General features: G+C 38.8%; 1 protein-coding gene across 2 annotated transcripts; it reads left to right on the top strand.

Moving 5' to 3' along the window:
- The first annotated feature begins 928 nt into the window (after positions 1 to 928).
- mttp (microsomal triglyceride transfer protein) lies at positions 929 to 12,956 on the top strand. 2 transcript variants are annotated; one of them, XM_030788355.1, is made up of 18 exons: positions 931 to 1,076; positions 2,936 to 3,123; positions 4,529 to 4,672; positions 4,929 to 5,036; positions 5,432 to 5,548; positions 5,703 to 5,842; positions 6,144 to 6,294; positions 6,645 to 6,802; positions 7,074 to 7,242; positions 7,392 to 7,499; positions 7,794 to 8,006; positions 8,163 to 8,374; positions 8,661 to 8,758; positions 8,941 to 9,062; positions 9,469 to 9,696; positions 10,143 to 10,267; positions 10,996 to 11,166; positions 11,499 to 12,956. In XM_030788355.1, the coding sequence occupies exons 1-18, from the start codon at positions 1,019 to 1,021 to the stop codon at positions 11,644 to 11,646; spliced, it is 2,658 nt and encodes an 885-aa protein (XP_030644215.1). In that variant the 5' UTR covers positions 931 to 1,018; the 3' UTR covers positions 11,647 to 12,956. The 2 variants fall into 2 exon arrangements, with proteins under 2 accessions (XP_030644216.1, XP_030644215.1); XM_030788356.1 differs by lacking the exon at positions 11,499 to 12,956 and having other exon boundaries at positions 929 to 1,076; positions 10,995 to 11,161.
- The last annotated feature ends 5,154 nt before the right edge of the window (positions 12,957 to 18,110 follow it).

Raw genomic sequence — 18,110 nt, 5'->3', positions numbered from 1 at the left:
ATAATTTCAAACGAGTTTCAGTTTATGCAAATGTAAGCATCAGAGGTCGCAAATGAAAGTCTTTCAGACACAAATGCAGTAAAATTTAACAGCCGAGGTTTAAAGAGATTTTGTTATTTGTTTTTGTTTGTTTGTTTGTTTGTTTGTATTTCAGCAAGATAGTATGTACCCTCCACAAACTCAAATGAAGGAAAATGATGGCTAATCACAATTCATATTTTACGGGATTTCCGTGTCTGTTGGCCAAAATGACGTTGTCATATCGCCATTTACAACCTACGTTCAGAATCGGGTGAAAGGTGAAAGTCACCTGTATATTCTCACTCACGAACCAAGTTCCCTGGTTATTCGGATACTACACTGATATACCTGAGAACGACAGAATTTTTAAAGCTTAGTCTGTGTATGTAGAAAACGCAGACCTATCGCTTTTGGTGCTGTCATAACTAGGCTCCATACAGTTCTGGGCTCTAATAGTCAAATAGAAATACACCAAGACTATGTGCTATGCTGCGTCCTTTGAGGCTTCTCCGTATTGACCACATACACTGCAAACACAAACGGCTTTGATTTATGAACGAATCAGAACATGATCACGTCACTACCAAGACAACAAATGAGTTTTTAATCAGTCATTGACTAATCAAGCATACAGAGTTGACATCCTCAGTCAATGAATAGACTAATCCTCAGGACGTGAGAACGGTTTGAGCCTTTCTGTCCCTGACTGATCAATCAGCACTGGAATCGGCTTCGGAAATCCTCCTATAAATACTAGCCTTTGCATGTGCGTCCTCACACTTTGTAAAAGCAGCGATTTATTTCAATCTCGGGCACGCTAAGTTAATCATTGGCAGAGATCGCGTACTTAGAACTTAAGCGTGGAGTTTGGAGTCTGCCCTCCATCGAGATAAACATAATTGGAATATCCCGGGTTGGTTGTCCTCTCTCCGGCTTGCAGACGCCTTCCTAGTCTCTCGCTTGTCCTTTCTCTCGGCTACAGTGGTGCGAGGCCACAATGAAGCAGCTTTTGTTTTTACTCTGCTTGACATACTGCTTTATATCTTCTTCTACTGGTGAGTTATTACCATAAATTCTTGTTTTAATAAATCACGTACACGTACTATCATTTAAAACATATTAATATTATAGTCGACAGGCCCACGTGGCCCCAGGTAAAGTTTTAGAAGTTCTCCACAGTGCATTACAATCGACAGGATAAAGACAAACATGTTAAACTTCGTGAACGCATTTCATTTGGAAACTTGCCAGCAGACTTTACCGTTATTTACCGTTTCTTCGCGAGCCACTGGATGATACTCATTGGTGATTCAGAGGCAGAGTCAAACTTGCCACTAAAACCCAATTGAGACAGGAGCACATGTGATATTTTACGGGAGTTTTATAGCAATAAACTATCAGAAAGTGACATTAATCACCTTGTAAAAATGATTAATGCGTCCGAAGCTGTATAGCTATTTTTTCATTCATTCTGTGCCCACAACAGGTTAGTAAATGAAAACCGATGCAATCATGGATATTTAATGATTTATCTTAACAACGAATCAGATTTTCATCTTGTAGTAACAGGTCAAATTTGCCCCAGTGTAACTGAATCAATGAGATTAATTCGTAGAAGACTGTTCGTCTAATCTGACCATCTCCACACCATTCGAACTGATGATGCAATCTAAAAATGACACGTCAGTATTTGACAAGGTTGAACTGTACGCTGATAACGAGAGCAAGGAATGAATGTACTTATTTTTCAGATAAATTAGGCAGCATTTACCGATTTTATTATGCCAGCCTTTGTATGATTTCGTGTTGTTGTCAAAGTAACAATACAGTAATATACAATGCGTCTAATATACTTTTTACTATTGTATGCGCCGTATATATCTGACTATGTGTTATAATATATGCATTTCAGTATGTCCTCCTACAGAGTGGGAATTACACAGTGATAATTGGGGGGGGGGGGGGGGTCACTTTTTTCTCCAAGGCTACATAGCATAGGATATGTATAAGTTTCGACTCCCCCGAAATGTTGTTTGGGGGGGGGGGGGGGGTCATGTCTTAATTAGGGGGGTCAGACCCCCCCCAATCCCCCCCGTAATTCGAACCGTGTCTTCCTAAAATGAGGCTTAAGCGAAATAACAGTAACCTGGTTTCATGCAAAGGGAAAGATTTAGGTCTCTGTAATGACATGGTCTAATGAACTCCCACCATTCAAAGAGATCTGCCGAGCTGAGGTTACGGTGAGAAGTAAAATCGATTTGTTATCTAGAGCCCACCTCCACCTCACATAGATATGGAGAGCCACATTCCTCCACATCAATACACAGTCATATAGATAACCACACTACACAGACTGTGATTTCATTTAATCTCCGTTTCCATAATGTACCCCCCTCCCGTTTCTCAATGATAAACGTTTCGTATTCATAAACTAACCGGTTCAATCCATAGTCATATCAGCTACAGCGTTCTCACAAGACCTATGGATAATAACGGACAAAAAACGCATAACCTCATAATCTGAGGGGTTTTAAGGTCTTTCAATCTCTTCCTCTCTAAATCAACAAACAAGCGTCATCAGATGTCCCCATTTGCCTTGACTGAAAGTTACATCTTGTCACCGTGCAGAAACACTATCTAGTGAGATATGCTATCGTCATACCCCTTTCACGAATCAATAGGCAGAAGGTAAATTACGACATACACTCTTTCGTCGTAAAATTCTTGATTTTTGAAATCTCCTCCAGTCTTTGGGTGCCTGACAACACTCACTTTCGACACTCTCACAGCGGATCTTAGGATCAGCTTTCCAGAACTATTTGCTAAATTGTATCGCTGTGGGTCAGCCATCTCAACTGGTTCCAGATCAGTACTTTGAAGTCATTTCTCAATGAGCTGTGCTCTGTTTTTTCAGGTGCAAGTGCAGGACCGCGGCTTAACAATGACCGGCTGTACAAATTTAGGTACAGCACCGAGGTCCTGCTGGGCAGGCCTCAGGGGTCACCAAAAGGCGGTACCGGCTACAAGATCTCCAGTGATGTGAACATTAACCTGGTGTGGAGGAACCCAGAAAATGAAGACGATCAGCTCCTAAAACTGGAGGTTTGTCAAGTCACTCGTTGACTCATCAATCAACTCAATCAATCTCAAACTCTAGAAATAATGTAAAAATAATAATGAAACATAAATTGTAGGATGGCTAAAGTTGTGTGTTCCAAAACTATAACAAATGGTTCCGAATAACAGATTATTTATTTATTTATTTATTTACAAGCAACAGCATCCCTGTAGTGCAGCATCGTTGATTCTTATACAGGGTTTGGTTGCATTTTCTGAATCAGAGATAACAGCGCAAAGACACGGGAGACGATGAGAGAGAGGGAGCGAGCACTTGCAAGTGTGTGTGTGTGTGTGCGTGCGTGCGTGGGCGCGAGCGTGTGTGCACGGGTAGCGGCAGTTTAGTGGTGTTGTTGGACTGATTGTTAACTAAATTACCACAAGTGAGGAGTACAATATTTCTTAAACACTTACCCAAAATTTCAACCCACTGATAAATCTAATTCGACAATGAACTCAGGACTACCGTAGTTTTATATTTCCATGCTTGACGTTGGAGCCAACCAAAGGGAGCCAAACTTGCCCGCAGCATGCTACTATACCACGGAGGCACATAGCTAAATCATATTTGGCAGGTTCTAGAATGTCCGGTTCTTGAAGCCTTCATGGTAGGCTGTAGGACACGTGGTATTACACTACTCTTTCCCGCTCCTTAAACACATTGTCTACTAGCGGAGCTTAGATTTTTTTTGTTTTTGTTTTTGTTTCTTTTTTGGATTTATTTATTTTTCATTCATCGGCTTTTTAATATGTGACTAAAAAATTGTGTTCCCGGGTTATGAAGGCAGTGCCGAGATTAAATGTATTTACATTTTCGACATTTTTTCCGCCTTACGTTTTGATACACGTTCTGTTATTTCCAAATGTTTTCAGCATCGCATGTTTTTAAACTATTTCTTTATTTGCTCGAAATGTATGGGGTGGGGGTGGCGGTGCTGATGGTTGTAATTATTAATATGTGTAGTTTCAATATCTCAAGTGATTTTTTTTTGTTGTTGTACTGTTTTGTTTGTTTAGTGTGTCAAAGTCGAGGGGTAGCGGTGGTACGTTTACGGGTGTAAGCTTCACAGAACGGGATGTTTTTCAAAGCTTTTTAGTTTTATTAACGGGATAAGGCGTGTGTGATCTGTGTGTGTATATGACAAGTACCAGTCACAATGGATTTACACAGACTAAACTTTTTGTTTTTGAGCCACTTTTGGTATAACCTTCACCCAATTCCAGTTTCTATCCAAATACGAGTGATTTTACAATCCCATCAAAAACCGATAGCGATGGAATGAAATACAACACTCGTCACAGCATCACACTGTCAACCAATTTTCAAACATGAAATCTGATTATGATTAAATGATGATTAAATCGTCTTCTCTCTTGTTTTTCTTTGCAGATTTCGAATGTCAAGGTCGAGAATGCGATTCCACTGTCCAAGAAAAACAACATCTTTCTTGATACCACAGCAGAGAGCATTTTGGGAAAAGAGAAATTGGCATTCCTGCAAACGCCTTTTATAGTCCACTGGAGGCTTGGGAAGGTAATCAGTTAAAACACTGTACATCCTTCTGAAATTAATTAAACAAACAACTGGGCTGAGTAATCAGTGCTATGTTTGTCTGCAATAAGGAGCTCTAATTATTGGATGACTCCATTATAATGAAGCATAAGCTGTTATTTAAATGTCAGGGAGGTGGAGCACCTTCCTCAAATTTGATTATGATTAAATGATGATTAAGTGTACACACAACTGTTTGAATGATTCATATGTGTTTTTTCTGTGCACCATTTTACAGCTGAGGAGCTTCTACACTTATAAGGCGGAGCCTGCAACTATCAGGAACCTCAAAAGGGGTGTGGCCAGTATGCTAATGATGCAGTTGAGATCTGGGAAGATGGTAGAGGTAAAAGATAATGTTTCAGTTTTTTTTACATTTGGTATTTCAATGTATACCGTCAGTAATGAGATACATACCACTATTTATGTATAACAAAGTGTCAGTTACATGTAAAATGTGGTAAATATATTTATGTAATTACTCCTACTTGTGAACTTAAAACCGCTTCATGGATGCTTGTTGAGGGGAGTGTATGGGGTTAGCGTTATATTGTAGGGAATGACATGCTAAAACTCAGTATCTCTCTTAGAATAAAAACTTGTTTTTCTTAGGATGCCACTTCTAGCAAAACAGTCAAACAAAACAATTTAAAAATGTATTTTATAACAAAAGTGCTTTGTTCATCAGGTAAATATTTATTTATTATAAGTCAGCGGCTAATATGAGTGTTCTTGCTGTAGGCAGATGCTTCCGGAAAGTGTTTTGTGGAGTACAAGGCCAGTAAGGACCTAGTGATCCGCACCAAGGATGTGGAGAGCTGCAAAAACACTGAGACTGGCTTTACCACTCACAGTCAGGTTAATTAACAGCACAAAAAAAAAAAAAAAAGCCTTACCGCATCAGAATTGCCATTTCAAAAATACATTATTCATACTGACGAAATATACTTTCGTTTACTCGAACAACCCCCCTTCCCCACCCTCATAACCCCCTTTTCTTTTTCCTCCTCAGGTTCTAGGAGTGAGTGGCAAGTCTAGCTCGGCCACCGTGATCACGCTGCGGGACAGTTTCATCGAGTCAGCGGTGTCTGAGGAGACCTATGTCCTCTCCGTCAATGCCCGCCACACCACTGCCACTAAAGTCACCTCCAGGTACAGAGAAAGAGAGGAAGAATGAAAGAGAGAGAGAGAGAAAGAAAGAAAGACAGAAAGAAAGAAAGAAAGAAAGAAAGAAAGAAAGAACGAAAGAAAGAAAGGACAGAAAAGAAAGAAAGAAAGAAAGAAAGAAAGGACAGAAAATAGCAGAATGCAAGAGTCAGATCATGATAATATAAAGTACATAGATGGGTCATTATAGTAAATGAGTGTCTTATGAGTACAGATGCGGCTTAACATTAAGGAAGTGATTATAAACACTAACAGGTCTTCACGTTTTTCATGTCGTTTATTGTAGGCAAATATTGACTCTTGAGAAGACAGAAGTAGGACCCCCAGAGGTTGGTGGGAAAGATGCTGCCAGTGTGGTCAAATCTCTGGATGCCAATCTGATGTCACTTGGAGTTATAGCTGAGAAGGCCAAACCCAGATGCAAGGGTTGCCCCTCGGTAAGTCCTGAGCAACACCTATTTTTTGTTGTTGTTGTTGTTGACTATTTCTGTATTTAGCCATTCTTGGCTGAAAGTTCACACTGAATAGTAATGACTTCCAAACAAATTAACAATAAACTTGATGTATACTACGGAATTAATTACTACATTCTTGCAGGTAAGACAGAAAATGCTTACTCAACGACATACTTCTTTTCGGAATTTGAAAGGAATTTCCCAAAGATCAGTACTTTCAGTAATGTTCTCCTTATCATTCAAACTGTCAGTGAGTCAGTCCTTGAGGGGTTGAGTGCATTTTTTTATGGAGTGGGTGGTTTTTTTTTTTCTTTTCTGTCTTTTTCTGGTAGCTTATGGAGACATGGAAATCTCTGAGGGCCCAGCTGGAGCCTGACAGTCTTGCCAAAGCCTCTGCTCCACGTAGTTTCCTCAGTCTCATTCAGAGTCTCAGAAAATCCACCAAGACCGACATCCTCAAAGTCCTGAGGAACTGCAGCAAGACTGCCCTGTAAGAGACTGTCTGTCTGTCTGCCTGTTTACCTATTTGTCTGTCTGTCTTTATCTGTTTGCCTGTCTGTCTGTCTATTTATCTGTTTGTCTGTCTGTCTGTCTGTCTATTCATCTGTTTGTCTGTCTGTCTGTCTGTCTGTCTGTCTATCTATCTATCTATCTATCTATCTATCTGTCTATTACAATCAATAAATTCAAATACATTCAATAAATAGCCCCAAAGTAATTAGGGCTGTTGATACTAAATATATCTTGTGTTCCCCTGGCAGACCTCAGCTGGTTGACGCTGTAACGTCTGCCCAGACCCCTGCTTCACTGGAGGCCATCCTGGAGTTCCTCAACTTCTCAAAGAAGGAAGAGCTGGTTTTGCAGGAGCGTTTCCTTTATGCCTGTGGCTTTGCCTCCAACCCCACAGAGACCGTGCTTCAGTCTCTGCTGGTGAGGACAATCAGCCCTTCTATGCCCCTGCAAACAACCGTCTGATACAATAATTACCTGATCTTTAACCGATCTTTTGTCTTCAGACCTCTCCACAGTTCTACGTCTCAGTGACCCGTGTCTGTCCTTCTTGCTGTTTTTCTTTTTAGGACATTTCTAAGGGAAAAATTGGTAGTCCTGACATTAAGGAGTCTGTTGTAATTATAATGGGAGCTATAGTGAGGAAACTGTGCCAGAAAGGTGCTTGTGACCTACCTGTGAGTATTATCCTTTAATCTACTCTTCATTAGAGTTCATTGTGTGAGTGAGTGAATGAATGAATGAATGAATGAATGAATGAATGAATGAACGAATGAAAGTTGCCACAGTGTTGTTCCTTATATTGTTCCTCGTTCCATAATAAGTGATACATTTCAGTCAAATGATGTGACTTTAGTGGAGTTTAGCTGGATTCATGTAAATGAAACCAAACTCACACTAATCCAGTCTAAGATCCCTCAGACCGAATCTTCATTGGCCTTTTTCGTTACTCCTGTCTTCCTCTCTTCCAGACGGTGGTCCAGGTGAAGCAGATGATGCTGGCCGGTCCAGACAGTACTCAGGAGGAGTCAGAGGTCCAAATGTACCTGCTGGCCCTGAAGAACTCTCTGCTGCCGGAGGCTATTCCCTTGCTTACGCGGTACGCCGAATCTGAGGTGGGGGCATTCAGCACAATAGCCCTCACTGCCCTACAGAGATATGATGAAGAACTCATCACTGACGAGGTTAGTGAACACATCACTATCGTTTGTGCTGTGCAAACTGAATGAGTTAGAATGAGTGGAACTACTCCCTCCTCGACTGCATTGATCAAAACTTTCAAAAGATCTTACTCGCTGTGAGGTGCTTCTCACTAAACGCCTTCTCTACGCATCCGCCAGGTGAAACGTACCGTGAACCGCGTATATCACCAGAACCGTCGCGTCTACGAGAAGAACGTGCGTGCTGCCGCTGCTGACGTCATTCTCGGCTGCAAGCCCTCTTACATGGAGGTGAAGAACGTCCTGCTGTCCATCGGACACCTTCCCCATGAGATGAACAAATACATGCTGTCCAAAATCCAGGACATCCTCCGCTTCCAAATGCCAGCCAGGTGAGCAACAGACGTCTGGCCGGAAGTCAGCCGCTAAGATGTTGCTGTTGGTTTAGTTTCTGAAGAAAAAATAAAACTGCACCAGTTTTTTTTTTCCTACTACAGTCAGACAACATACATGACTACACCGTTTAAAAATTGACAAGATGACAAAGGTTAAATTGACAGGTTGTCAAGAGATCTATGACATGTCAACAAAAGTGCTTAGCGCTGAAAAATAGTTAACGACGGCCGAGGGAAAAGATTTAAATTAACATGACCTTTCTTCTGTCTTCTTATTTTGCAGTAAAATTGTACGTCAGGTCATGAAAGACATGATCTCCCATAATTACGACCGTTTCTCCAAGGTTGGCTCCTCTTCATCCTACTCTGGTTACATGGCCCGTAAGTGAAATTTGTTTCTTTTAATACAAATGCAGCACCTTCAGTCTGTTTTCAGTGTCTTTTTACTTCCAAGATGTTCTGCTGTAGTTTCTTGAACGTTGCAAGCAAGCAGCTGCTCCCAGGTGTGATTTTGATGTTCCAAGAATGTTTAGATCTAATGGATAAAACTTGTATTCCTGTAGGGGACGCTGATGTCACTTCCACCTACAGTTTGGACATCCTGTACTCTGGCTCTGGGATCCTTAGGAGAAGCAACATGAACATTTATGGCATGAGCAAGGGCGCCCTCTTACATGGCCTCCAGGTATTGCAACATTTAATTTTAGCCCAAATATTCAATGTGCATTTCTACACAAAACATTTATAAAAAAAAAAAAAAGCATCATGAGATATGCACTATATCACTCAGTCTCATTATTAGAGATTAATTATCAGAGAATAGAGATCTCTTTTTATTTTGTACTGGAGAATAATTCTCGGGAACATTACTCAACATTAAAGCAATGACAGTCTTGACAAAAAAACTGACTGGTTGATGCATAACGCGCTCAGTTACTGACAATAATGCTTAGTCCACAAAAAAACGTGCAATACAATAAATTCGTGTACCTGCACTGATTAATATGCCATATATTATTTGACCCATAGACGTCCAGATTGTTTTCCACTTCCGACCACTCCCTTTCTGACATTCTGCCTTTGTGTATCAGGTGGCCATCGAAGCACAAGGTCTGGAGTCTTTGATTGCTGCCACACCTGACGAAGGGGAGGAGGATCTGGAGTCTTTTGCCGGCATGTCTGCCCTCCTGTTTGACGTGCAGCTTCGCCCTGTGACCTTCTTCAAGGGCTACAGCGACCTCATGTCCAAAATGTTCTCCATGTCCTCAGACCCCATCAGTGTGGTGAAAGGTCTCATTCTACTCACTGACCACTCTCAGGTAACTGGATGATTCCTTACTACGTTTCTCCTCTTCTGTTTGTATCTTCTCTTCTATTAAAAGTAGTTCACTTTGGATCACAAACTGTTTGCTAAGTCATGTAACTGAGAAGCCAGACTTTTTTGTTTTTAAGGGGTAAGAAATTCTTTTGCAGTTTCACAAATGCTAATTAATTGTGTATAATATGTTATAATAAGTAAAATATGTACACATATGCTTGTATTGGATGGTTATATATGGTAACTTAGTTATACATTCTAATTATACAATTGATAATGTTTGATATGAAAGCCTATTTAAATGAAATGTTTTCTTTGTCTCTTACTTACTCACTCTGTCTCTCTGTTTCTCTCTCTCTCTCTCCCTCTCTCTTTCTCTCTCTCTCTATCTCTCTCTCTCCCTCTCTCTTTCTCTCTCTCTCTCTCCTGTCATCACATCTTTTTCAGGTGATCCAATTGCAGTCTGGACTCAAAGCCGGTGCTGAGTTTCAAGGTGGTTTGGCCATCGATATCTCTGGAGGAATGGAGTTTAGTTTGTGGTACAGGGAGTCCAAGACCAGTGTTAACAACAGGTAAAAACGCAGCAAGCATTTCCACAATTTTTTTCCTGATCCAGAACAATATAGTCATGAAAGACACCACGATTTGGGCTTGGCTGAATTTATTTGTAATTGTGTTCAACAGGCACCTACCACTGACTTCACAGAAACAGTAAATAAGCTTCAGATACTGCCTTCTAGTTTCATAGAAACAGACTTTTAAATATACATTTAAAAAAACAGTATCAAACTTCAAAGTGAAATATCGTGGCGATATAAAGTATTTAATGATGTACCGTATCGAATGTTAGAAATGCAGGTGTAAGACAGGGATTGGGCTTTTGTTTTTGGTGGATATTTTGGGTGGCATTTGGTTTTTGGCCCAGGCCGGTGTTAAGGACATGCAGAGACAGGTGTATGGACCAGAGGAGTGTATGTTTGGCCTCCTCTGCTAATGGACAAGCAGGCAGACAGACAGACAGTGCAAACCGCAACATTATCTTACAACATGGTGAATAAAATTTAGCTACATTTTATGAAATACGATATGTAGTGTCAGAGGGGTTGAAATAGAAAGAGGGATAAATTAAAGGTTAGATGGTTAGATAAATACGTGACAGACAGACAGACAGACAGACAGACAGACAGACAGACAGACAGACAGATAGATAGATAGATAGATAGATAGATAGATAGATAGATAGATGAAATTTATAAACGTTTAGCTACAAGGTAACCAATTTTTGTTTCTGTGTTTCCAGGGGAGCGTTGGTTGTTGTAGGCAACGTCACAGTGGATATGGACTTTGTGAGCACAGGAGTCGAGGTCAGTTTTGAGACGGAAGCAGCCTTGGACTTCATCACCACTGTCCAGTTCTCTGAGTATCCCTTCCTGGTGTGCATGCAAATGGACAAGGCTACGTTCCCGTTTAGGTCAGTTCCTCCACTGATACTAGTGTGATTTGGGGGGGGGGGGATACAATGTGTAACTTCTCATGAGGTAACAGTGTTTGGAATGAGTAACATAACCAATATTTGGTTTCGATACACATTTGGGGATGTTTTTACTCGGTGAGTAAAGGTTCACTTTTATTTAATGTGTGTATGTTAAAAACTATTGTTACTAGGCTCTAGAGCACAGAATGTGAAACGGGGAGTGTAACAGACTCTTGGCGATAAACAAGAACAAAAGTTCATTAGTGTTCTAAGCATCTCATGTCGATAAATGTGCAATGACTAACCTATTGGTAACTGTTGCCTCACAGGGAGACGCTAACCAAATCCGAGAGACTACCTTATGGAAAGAACTACATTACCCAGAAGGCCAAAGAGCAAATGGTGCCTGGGTCAGAGTTCCCCTTGCACCAAGAGAACTCCAACATGTGCAAGAAGGTGTTTGATAGTGACTGGTAAACTGAAACGAAGACAAGATGGGACTTAGAAGTCGGATAGTGTCCAGCTTTCTTTAATATGTGGCACGTGCAAAGGGTTTTTTTTTGCACATTCAGAATGGATTCCTGAGAAATATCCGAAGTGAAAGCTGAGGTTCTGGGCATGTGAAAAACCATTTGTTCATGCTAATTCCTTGGGAGGCATAGCACTCCTATGTTCTCCGCCATCTCCTCCATATGACAGAGTAGTTAGCCGCGTTTCACTGTATGTCTCCTTTCATCATGTTTACAATGTTAAAAAGTTGGCTCACGTGAGAGGAGACGTAAGTGAGAAGCAGTTAAATTATTTATTTTACTGAAATATAAAAAAAAAAAAAAAAGAAGAACAAAATCTGAAACACTGAGTAAGCAATAAAATAGGGCAATAAAACCAAGCACAAGAATGTTCTTACAGCTGCAAATGAAATGTTTACACACTCTTGAATTATTTAAGTCTTTTATGTTTGCCAAAGGACAAAAAAACATCTTTTTCTTTCTTTTTTTTTACTGCCGGTGCTTTCAGAACATTTTAATTCTTTTTTTTTTTTTTAACGGGGAGGCATTTAAATCTGAAATTGATGGTGTCTTAGCCATACCTTGTGTTTTATGGGTACTTACATATGTAAATATGGTACTTATGAGAGTGAGCCAAACAATATTCATATTCAGTCGTACCATTATTTTGCTCCACGGACCGTTGCACTCAGTTTCAACAGTTGTATGTTTTTCTTAGTGTAACTATAGCTACCGTGCTGGAGACAATAATCACAATGTTTTGTTTTTATTTCTGATAGTTTTATGCCATTTTTATTTGAAATTTGGTGTGGCTGGATTTTATTAGTTCATCTGAAAAAAGAAAAAAAAAATCCAGCTTTTTTTTTTTTTTCTTTTCTTAATGGAGTTGACTTTTTTTTTTTTTTTTGATGATTTGTTGAATCACTAGAGCTTATTTCGTCTGGAAATTGAAATGAATCTGAAATATTTGCATTATTACTATTCAAGTGAAACCGTGACATTCAAACACTTGCATAGCTCTTTTAATCTTCCATTTGACCATTACATGCAGTAACCTCCCGCTGACATCATTTTGGAATCAAAGTTTGTGCTTAGATTGTGAATTCTCCTGAAATACTTCACTTGAGTTTGCTGGGTGCACTGATATCTGAAACCTAACAGTGCACACTGGGATGTAAACACATTGTCATTGCGTTTAAACGGGGTGACATGTGGGGACCATAAGGTGTTTAAATGTATTTGTATGTTGTGGCTTTGAATAAAGCTGTGAAAAATGTTTTTTTGTGTGTAGTTTTGGGTTTTCAGAGTAATATTGACACAGCTGCACTCTTTTTGAAATGATAGAGATGTTCCCCTATCCTCTTTAATTTGGAACCTTTGTTTAATAATTTATTCAAGTCTTAAACCTTTTAACGGCCATTTTTAGACCAAATAGTAATATTGGTTAGCTGGTTAATTTTATGTTTATATGAAATAGTGAATAGTAAGATAGAATATAGTAAGACAAATATAGATTTAGAAAAAAAAAACTGTGTTTCCGTGTAAAATATATTTTGGTTTACTCTGTCACACAAGTCAGCAGTGCTGTATGATAAAAGTTGTGTCCTATTGTGCAGTGATATTTACCACGATTTCCTCTAAGCCTTTATATCTTATTATTCCAGTACAACTGCTGTGATGGTAGCTCACCACTTGACAAGCTGTACTCACAGAAAATACTTTCAAAGACATACCAGGTGTTTTAAAGACAGGTTAAGGGAAAGTTGGCTAGCATTTTCCGTGCTTCTTGGCAGAGTCTCGCTGATCCGCTTGGTGGCAGATGGCATCTAAACCAGGCAACTAGACCCTCGCTCGTGGACATTGATTACGGACGGGCTCGAGCAGCTGGGAGCGGTTGTCTGTCAGTCGCGCCGCTGTCATGGTAACCGCGTCAACAAACGCGCAAACTGTCAGCTCGGGCTTAATGCCGCCGGCGGGTGAGGTTTCAGGGTCTCGTGGAAAGCTTACCTAGCAGGCTGGCGAACGGTCAAGTGCTCATATGCTGTACCCCAGTGTAAATCAAACGGGCTCACAACAACTTAAACGTGTTTCTTAAACGTAGATTTAAGACCTTTCATGATGTTGATGGTGTTGGGTGATTCAAGTTAGGAGAAGTAGCCACATGATACGAAATAAATTAGCGTGCTGGCATTTCAACCAGCCTCAGCCAGTTTTACCAGTTTTAGGATTCTCATATTGGTGAATATATTGTAAGAATATATTTGGTGTTCAGAGCTAAAAAATTAAGTAATTAAATGAAATGAAAATGAGAATATTTGTGATAATTCATGCTGTGGGATGGATTTACTGAGGGTATTTCAACATGTAAAGGGTATTAGCACCTGCTAAATTAATACCCAACTCGTAAAAGATCGCTCATAAAATGTTTGTCATAAAACTGGTTTTGCACGTCCTTAAATTGGAGTCGCCAAGCATAAGTAGTAACCTATATTAAGTTCGATCATGAATGTGCTTCATCATAAAAATCACAAACAAACAACCAGAGAACTGTGGAAGAGTTCATATCAATTGTAAAGGAATTTTTATACGTATATTAAGTGATTTACAAAACAACGTGTGTTTTTTAAGTGTTCAAATTACATTCAAATACCGTCGTTAACTTGTTTTTTTTTTTAAATCTGAACACACACATACACACACACACACACACACACACACACACACACACACACGCAAATAAGACCCCCAAAAGAAGCTGAGAACAATCTCAGAGAATGGACTCAAATTACAGGACAACTTAAGTTTGCTTGCAATTGCACTTTATTCCCGAATCAACCGCTTCAATGTTAACATAGTGTTGGTTTCACTCTCACCCCCTCATCCTTCGTCATGCCTTTTCTGTTCGTCCCCCCCATTGGCATTTCATTCTTTTTTCCTCTCACGGAGGCATTCATCTCAAGTTAAATCAAAAAAATTTGTACATCTCGGCTCCTCAGGATCACTTTTGCTTCTCACTCTAAACAGTATCATTCTTTCAAGATCCTTCCCTACGTTCCTCTGACCATCTCGACATGGCTTATTCAAACTCTATGTTCATATGTTTCAAATGCAAGCAGTAATTGAATGTTACCTCAGCAGAGGTTGAGAAATTCAGTTCAGTTTGATGTCATATTTGTGGTGTCATTTTGTTGTTTTGAACTCCATTGATATTCTCATGACTTTTCTTGAAAAACCCTTATGCAATTTTTTGATAACAATTATTATGACACTATATTAACACAATAATTTAATAACAGTTTGTAAGTTGTAAAATAACTGCAAGAACTGTTTAGAAACACTTATTTCAAAAACCTCAAAAATGCCATATGGTGTTCTTGGTTCAGATAATGTCATAACTGTTGAAGTTGCTGGCAAAGGTGTTTTTAGAAACTGTAGGTGGTCTTTTTTGTTGCAGTCTTGTGAGTGGCTTGTGAAGGCATTATATTACTTATGAACAACTCTTAAAAAAAAAATCATATTACCAAATCATTTTGTTAACTAATTCACACAGGTATGACACCTTCCAGAATAAAGCCAACACAAACAATAACTGAACTGTTTATCTGGGTGAATCATTTTGATAAGTCACTGTTGAAACATGTTTTCTGGTATTTTCCATTTTGGATGATTGAAATAAGGATTCCAGCATTCCCAGAGATACTTATTTGTTTTCTTCAGAAGGTTCCAGAAAATCATATGGCAAAGCAAACACAAAACAACAGCACATGGTCGGTGGAAATAGATTCATATCACCACTGACTATCATAGAGTAATCTAAACTGGTTTAAGCCATAGACTTAGGGCCTTTATAAAACCAACATAAGTGCAATGTGCAACGGAAGGTATAAATATTGTCTGAAACATAACTTTGATGTACGTCTTGATCAAATATCTCTAAAAGATAATCTATTAATACTTCAGATGAGCTGGTGACACACTTCAGTTCATAAAACCTGTATAATTACTACACTACGTGTCATAAACTTTTGTCATAGGCAGGCCTCGGTCAATGTTCATATCTGAAGTATTTCAGAGCTGTGTAATCTAGATATTTTATATCTAGACTGAGTGAGTGTTTGAATATCATAATGTATTTCTACATTCATCTCAAACACCCAAGTACATTCCATTACTCAAATACTTGAAATATGTACATGACCCTGATCTGACCTTGGACAAGGTCAATCATTAGCACAAGCTTATAAGCATCAGTTGTAATATGAAAGGAAATATTTTATACATCAAGACAAATTTGATGTAATCTCTATTTTTTTTTTTTTTTAAAAAAAAGGCATATTCTAAAGCACATAAGGGGATGATAATAATTGTTTAAGCATTAAACATGCAATGTAGTCATGTTTATGGTTCTATGTAGCTGTGTGTCAGCAGCTTATCTGAAAGTTTCTCTTCTCATTGACAGGAGGCATATTTGGAGGTATTTGCAATGTCATATCATGAAGTGCTACATATTTTCAGGAAGTTTTTTTCTTTTCTTTTTTTTTTTTTTTTACAGAACTTGAGCATAGGACATGACTATATGTTGGAATTAGAAAGGGCTGGTCATGACTTAACTTTCTTTAAGTCATGGGGGTGACACACAGAAAAATGAAACCTATTATCTTGACTAGAACAAAAAGAAAACAACAAACACCAAGAATAAAAGGAGGACATGTCTATATGTACCCACAGGCCTTTCTGTTTGTTTTGTAATTTTTTTTTTTCTAATGTGTGTCTAGAGCAGAGCAAGGCAAGCCTGTTCACTTAGCCTAACCTCAGCCTCACTTAGTCTTTACCTAAAACATGAGTTATGTGATCAAGAGCTCTGTAGGACCCTAAATGACTGTTCTACTTTGTTCAGGTAAGGAGAGGGGTAAAAGATTTGCAGACAGAATTTGCATATTCATATGGATTTCCAGGAGAGGGACTTTTCTGCCCCCTGTTCTAGAGCAAGGATTGTCAAACTGGAATCAGTTTCTGGAAAAATTCATGTGCGATGAGATGGAATTTCACCCAAATGGTACTTAATTTTAAAAAGATATTTTGTTACATTGACAAAAGCAATGCATTGTTTTACAGGTAAATAGACTGACCAGCAGATCCATGTACCTTTAATGTGTGTTCACTTTAGAGTAACAAAAAAGAAAGAAAAAAGTAAAAGATAAGAAGAAGAAGAAGAAGAAGAAGAAGAAGAAGAAGTAGATGAAGAAGAGGAAGAAGATGATGATGAAGAAGAAGAAGTAATGGAAAAGATAGTAAAAGAAGAAACAGAAACAAACAAACAAAAAAAAATCACAAATGCTTCTATAAGCGGCACTGCAAATTTTCCACCAGGTGTCATGGAACAGATGTCAAATATTGACATGTCGACAAATGCCAGTATATGACTTTTTTTTGTGGGGAAAATGTCAACTTCAGATACGACTGCAGTTCCATACTATATCCATCAGATGTCGCAGTATCCTTTTTTAATTCTCATTTTTTACTTTAAAATAACTTTATATGATTTCCACAGATATTGTCATGAGAGAAAAATGACTAACGGTAATGGTTAGTTTTTGGGCCAGGATTAAGAACAGTGATTTTGTAACTTTTCACATTGACATTTACGTGACCTTTCACACAGTTACAAAGTCATGTTACGACTTAAATGTCGAATACTGACATTTTTCCAAATGTCAATATTTGATATCTTTTCCATGCAGTCAGTTACAAATTGGTGTGTAACGAGTGAAAAAAAAAACAATGAATGTGTAATGAAATGATAATGTATCAAATGTCATAAAACGTGTTTATGCAATCATTTTTGAGTCAGTTGGGAATCCCTGTTCAAAGTCATCAAAATATCTATGTGTCTTCAAAATGAAAGTTTTGATTTCCTTCTTGAACTCATCTTGGGACATTCGACATCGGTAACTGTTTTCAACTAAAATAATTTGTAGTCCCTCCAATGAGGTCTTTCAACACTCACTTCTTTGTAATGGAACCATTTGTTTTGATCACATTCAAGGGGAATACTTGGCTTTGATATTCCAAATGACTGTACATACTTTCAGCTTTGTCTGAGTTATTTACAGTGCTTGAGAGAAATAAAAAAAAAAACAACCATTATCTAATCAGATGTGAAAAGTCAGCCATCAACTTCTTTAGTAGCACAGATGGGACTATAATTTTGAGTGGTTTCCTTCGGTACCAACTGCTGTGCAGTGCCTACTTTTTAAATGAGCTGACGGGAGGTCTAAAAACAGACAAGACAACACAGCCTTTCAAGGTGGTATAATTGAAGTGCAGATACACAATCATTATGAGCAAATGAGATACAGAGAACGGATTACCAATACAGATTCAACGGCACAACAGTAAGCTGCACAACATGGGGCGAGGACACAGTGTTGG

This window comes from Chanos chanos, chromosome 11 (assembly GCF_902362185.1).
Source record: "Chanos chanos chromosome 11, fChaCha1.1, whole genome shotgun sequence".
Taxonomy (NCBI): domain Eukaryota; kingdom Metazoa; phylum Chordata; class Actinopteri; order Gonorynchiformes; family Chanidae; genus Chanos; species Chanos chanos.
This window is presented reverse-complemented; position numbering and strand designations above follow the sequence as displayed.

Excerpts from the sequence above, each read along its gene's own strand:
- mttp (XM_030788355.1), top strand. The coding sequence starts at position 1,019 with ATGAAGCAGCTTTTGTTTTTACTCTGCTTGACATACTGCTTTATATCT. Across the intron at positions 3,124-4,528 it reads ATCAGCTCCTAAAACTGGAG|ATTTCGAATGTCAAGGTCGA; the intron begins GTTTGTCAAGTC and ends TTTTCTTTGCAG. Across the intron at positions 6,803-7,073 it reads AACTGCAGCAAGACTGCCCT|ACCTCAGCTGGTTGACGCTG; the intron begins GTAAGAGACTGT and ends TTCCCCTGGCAG.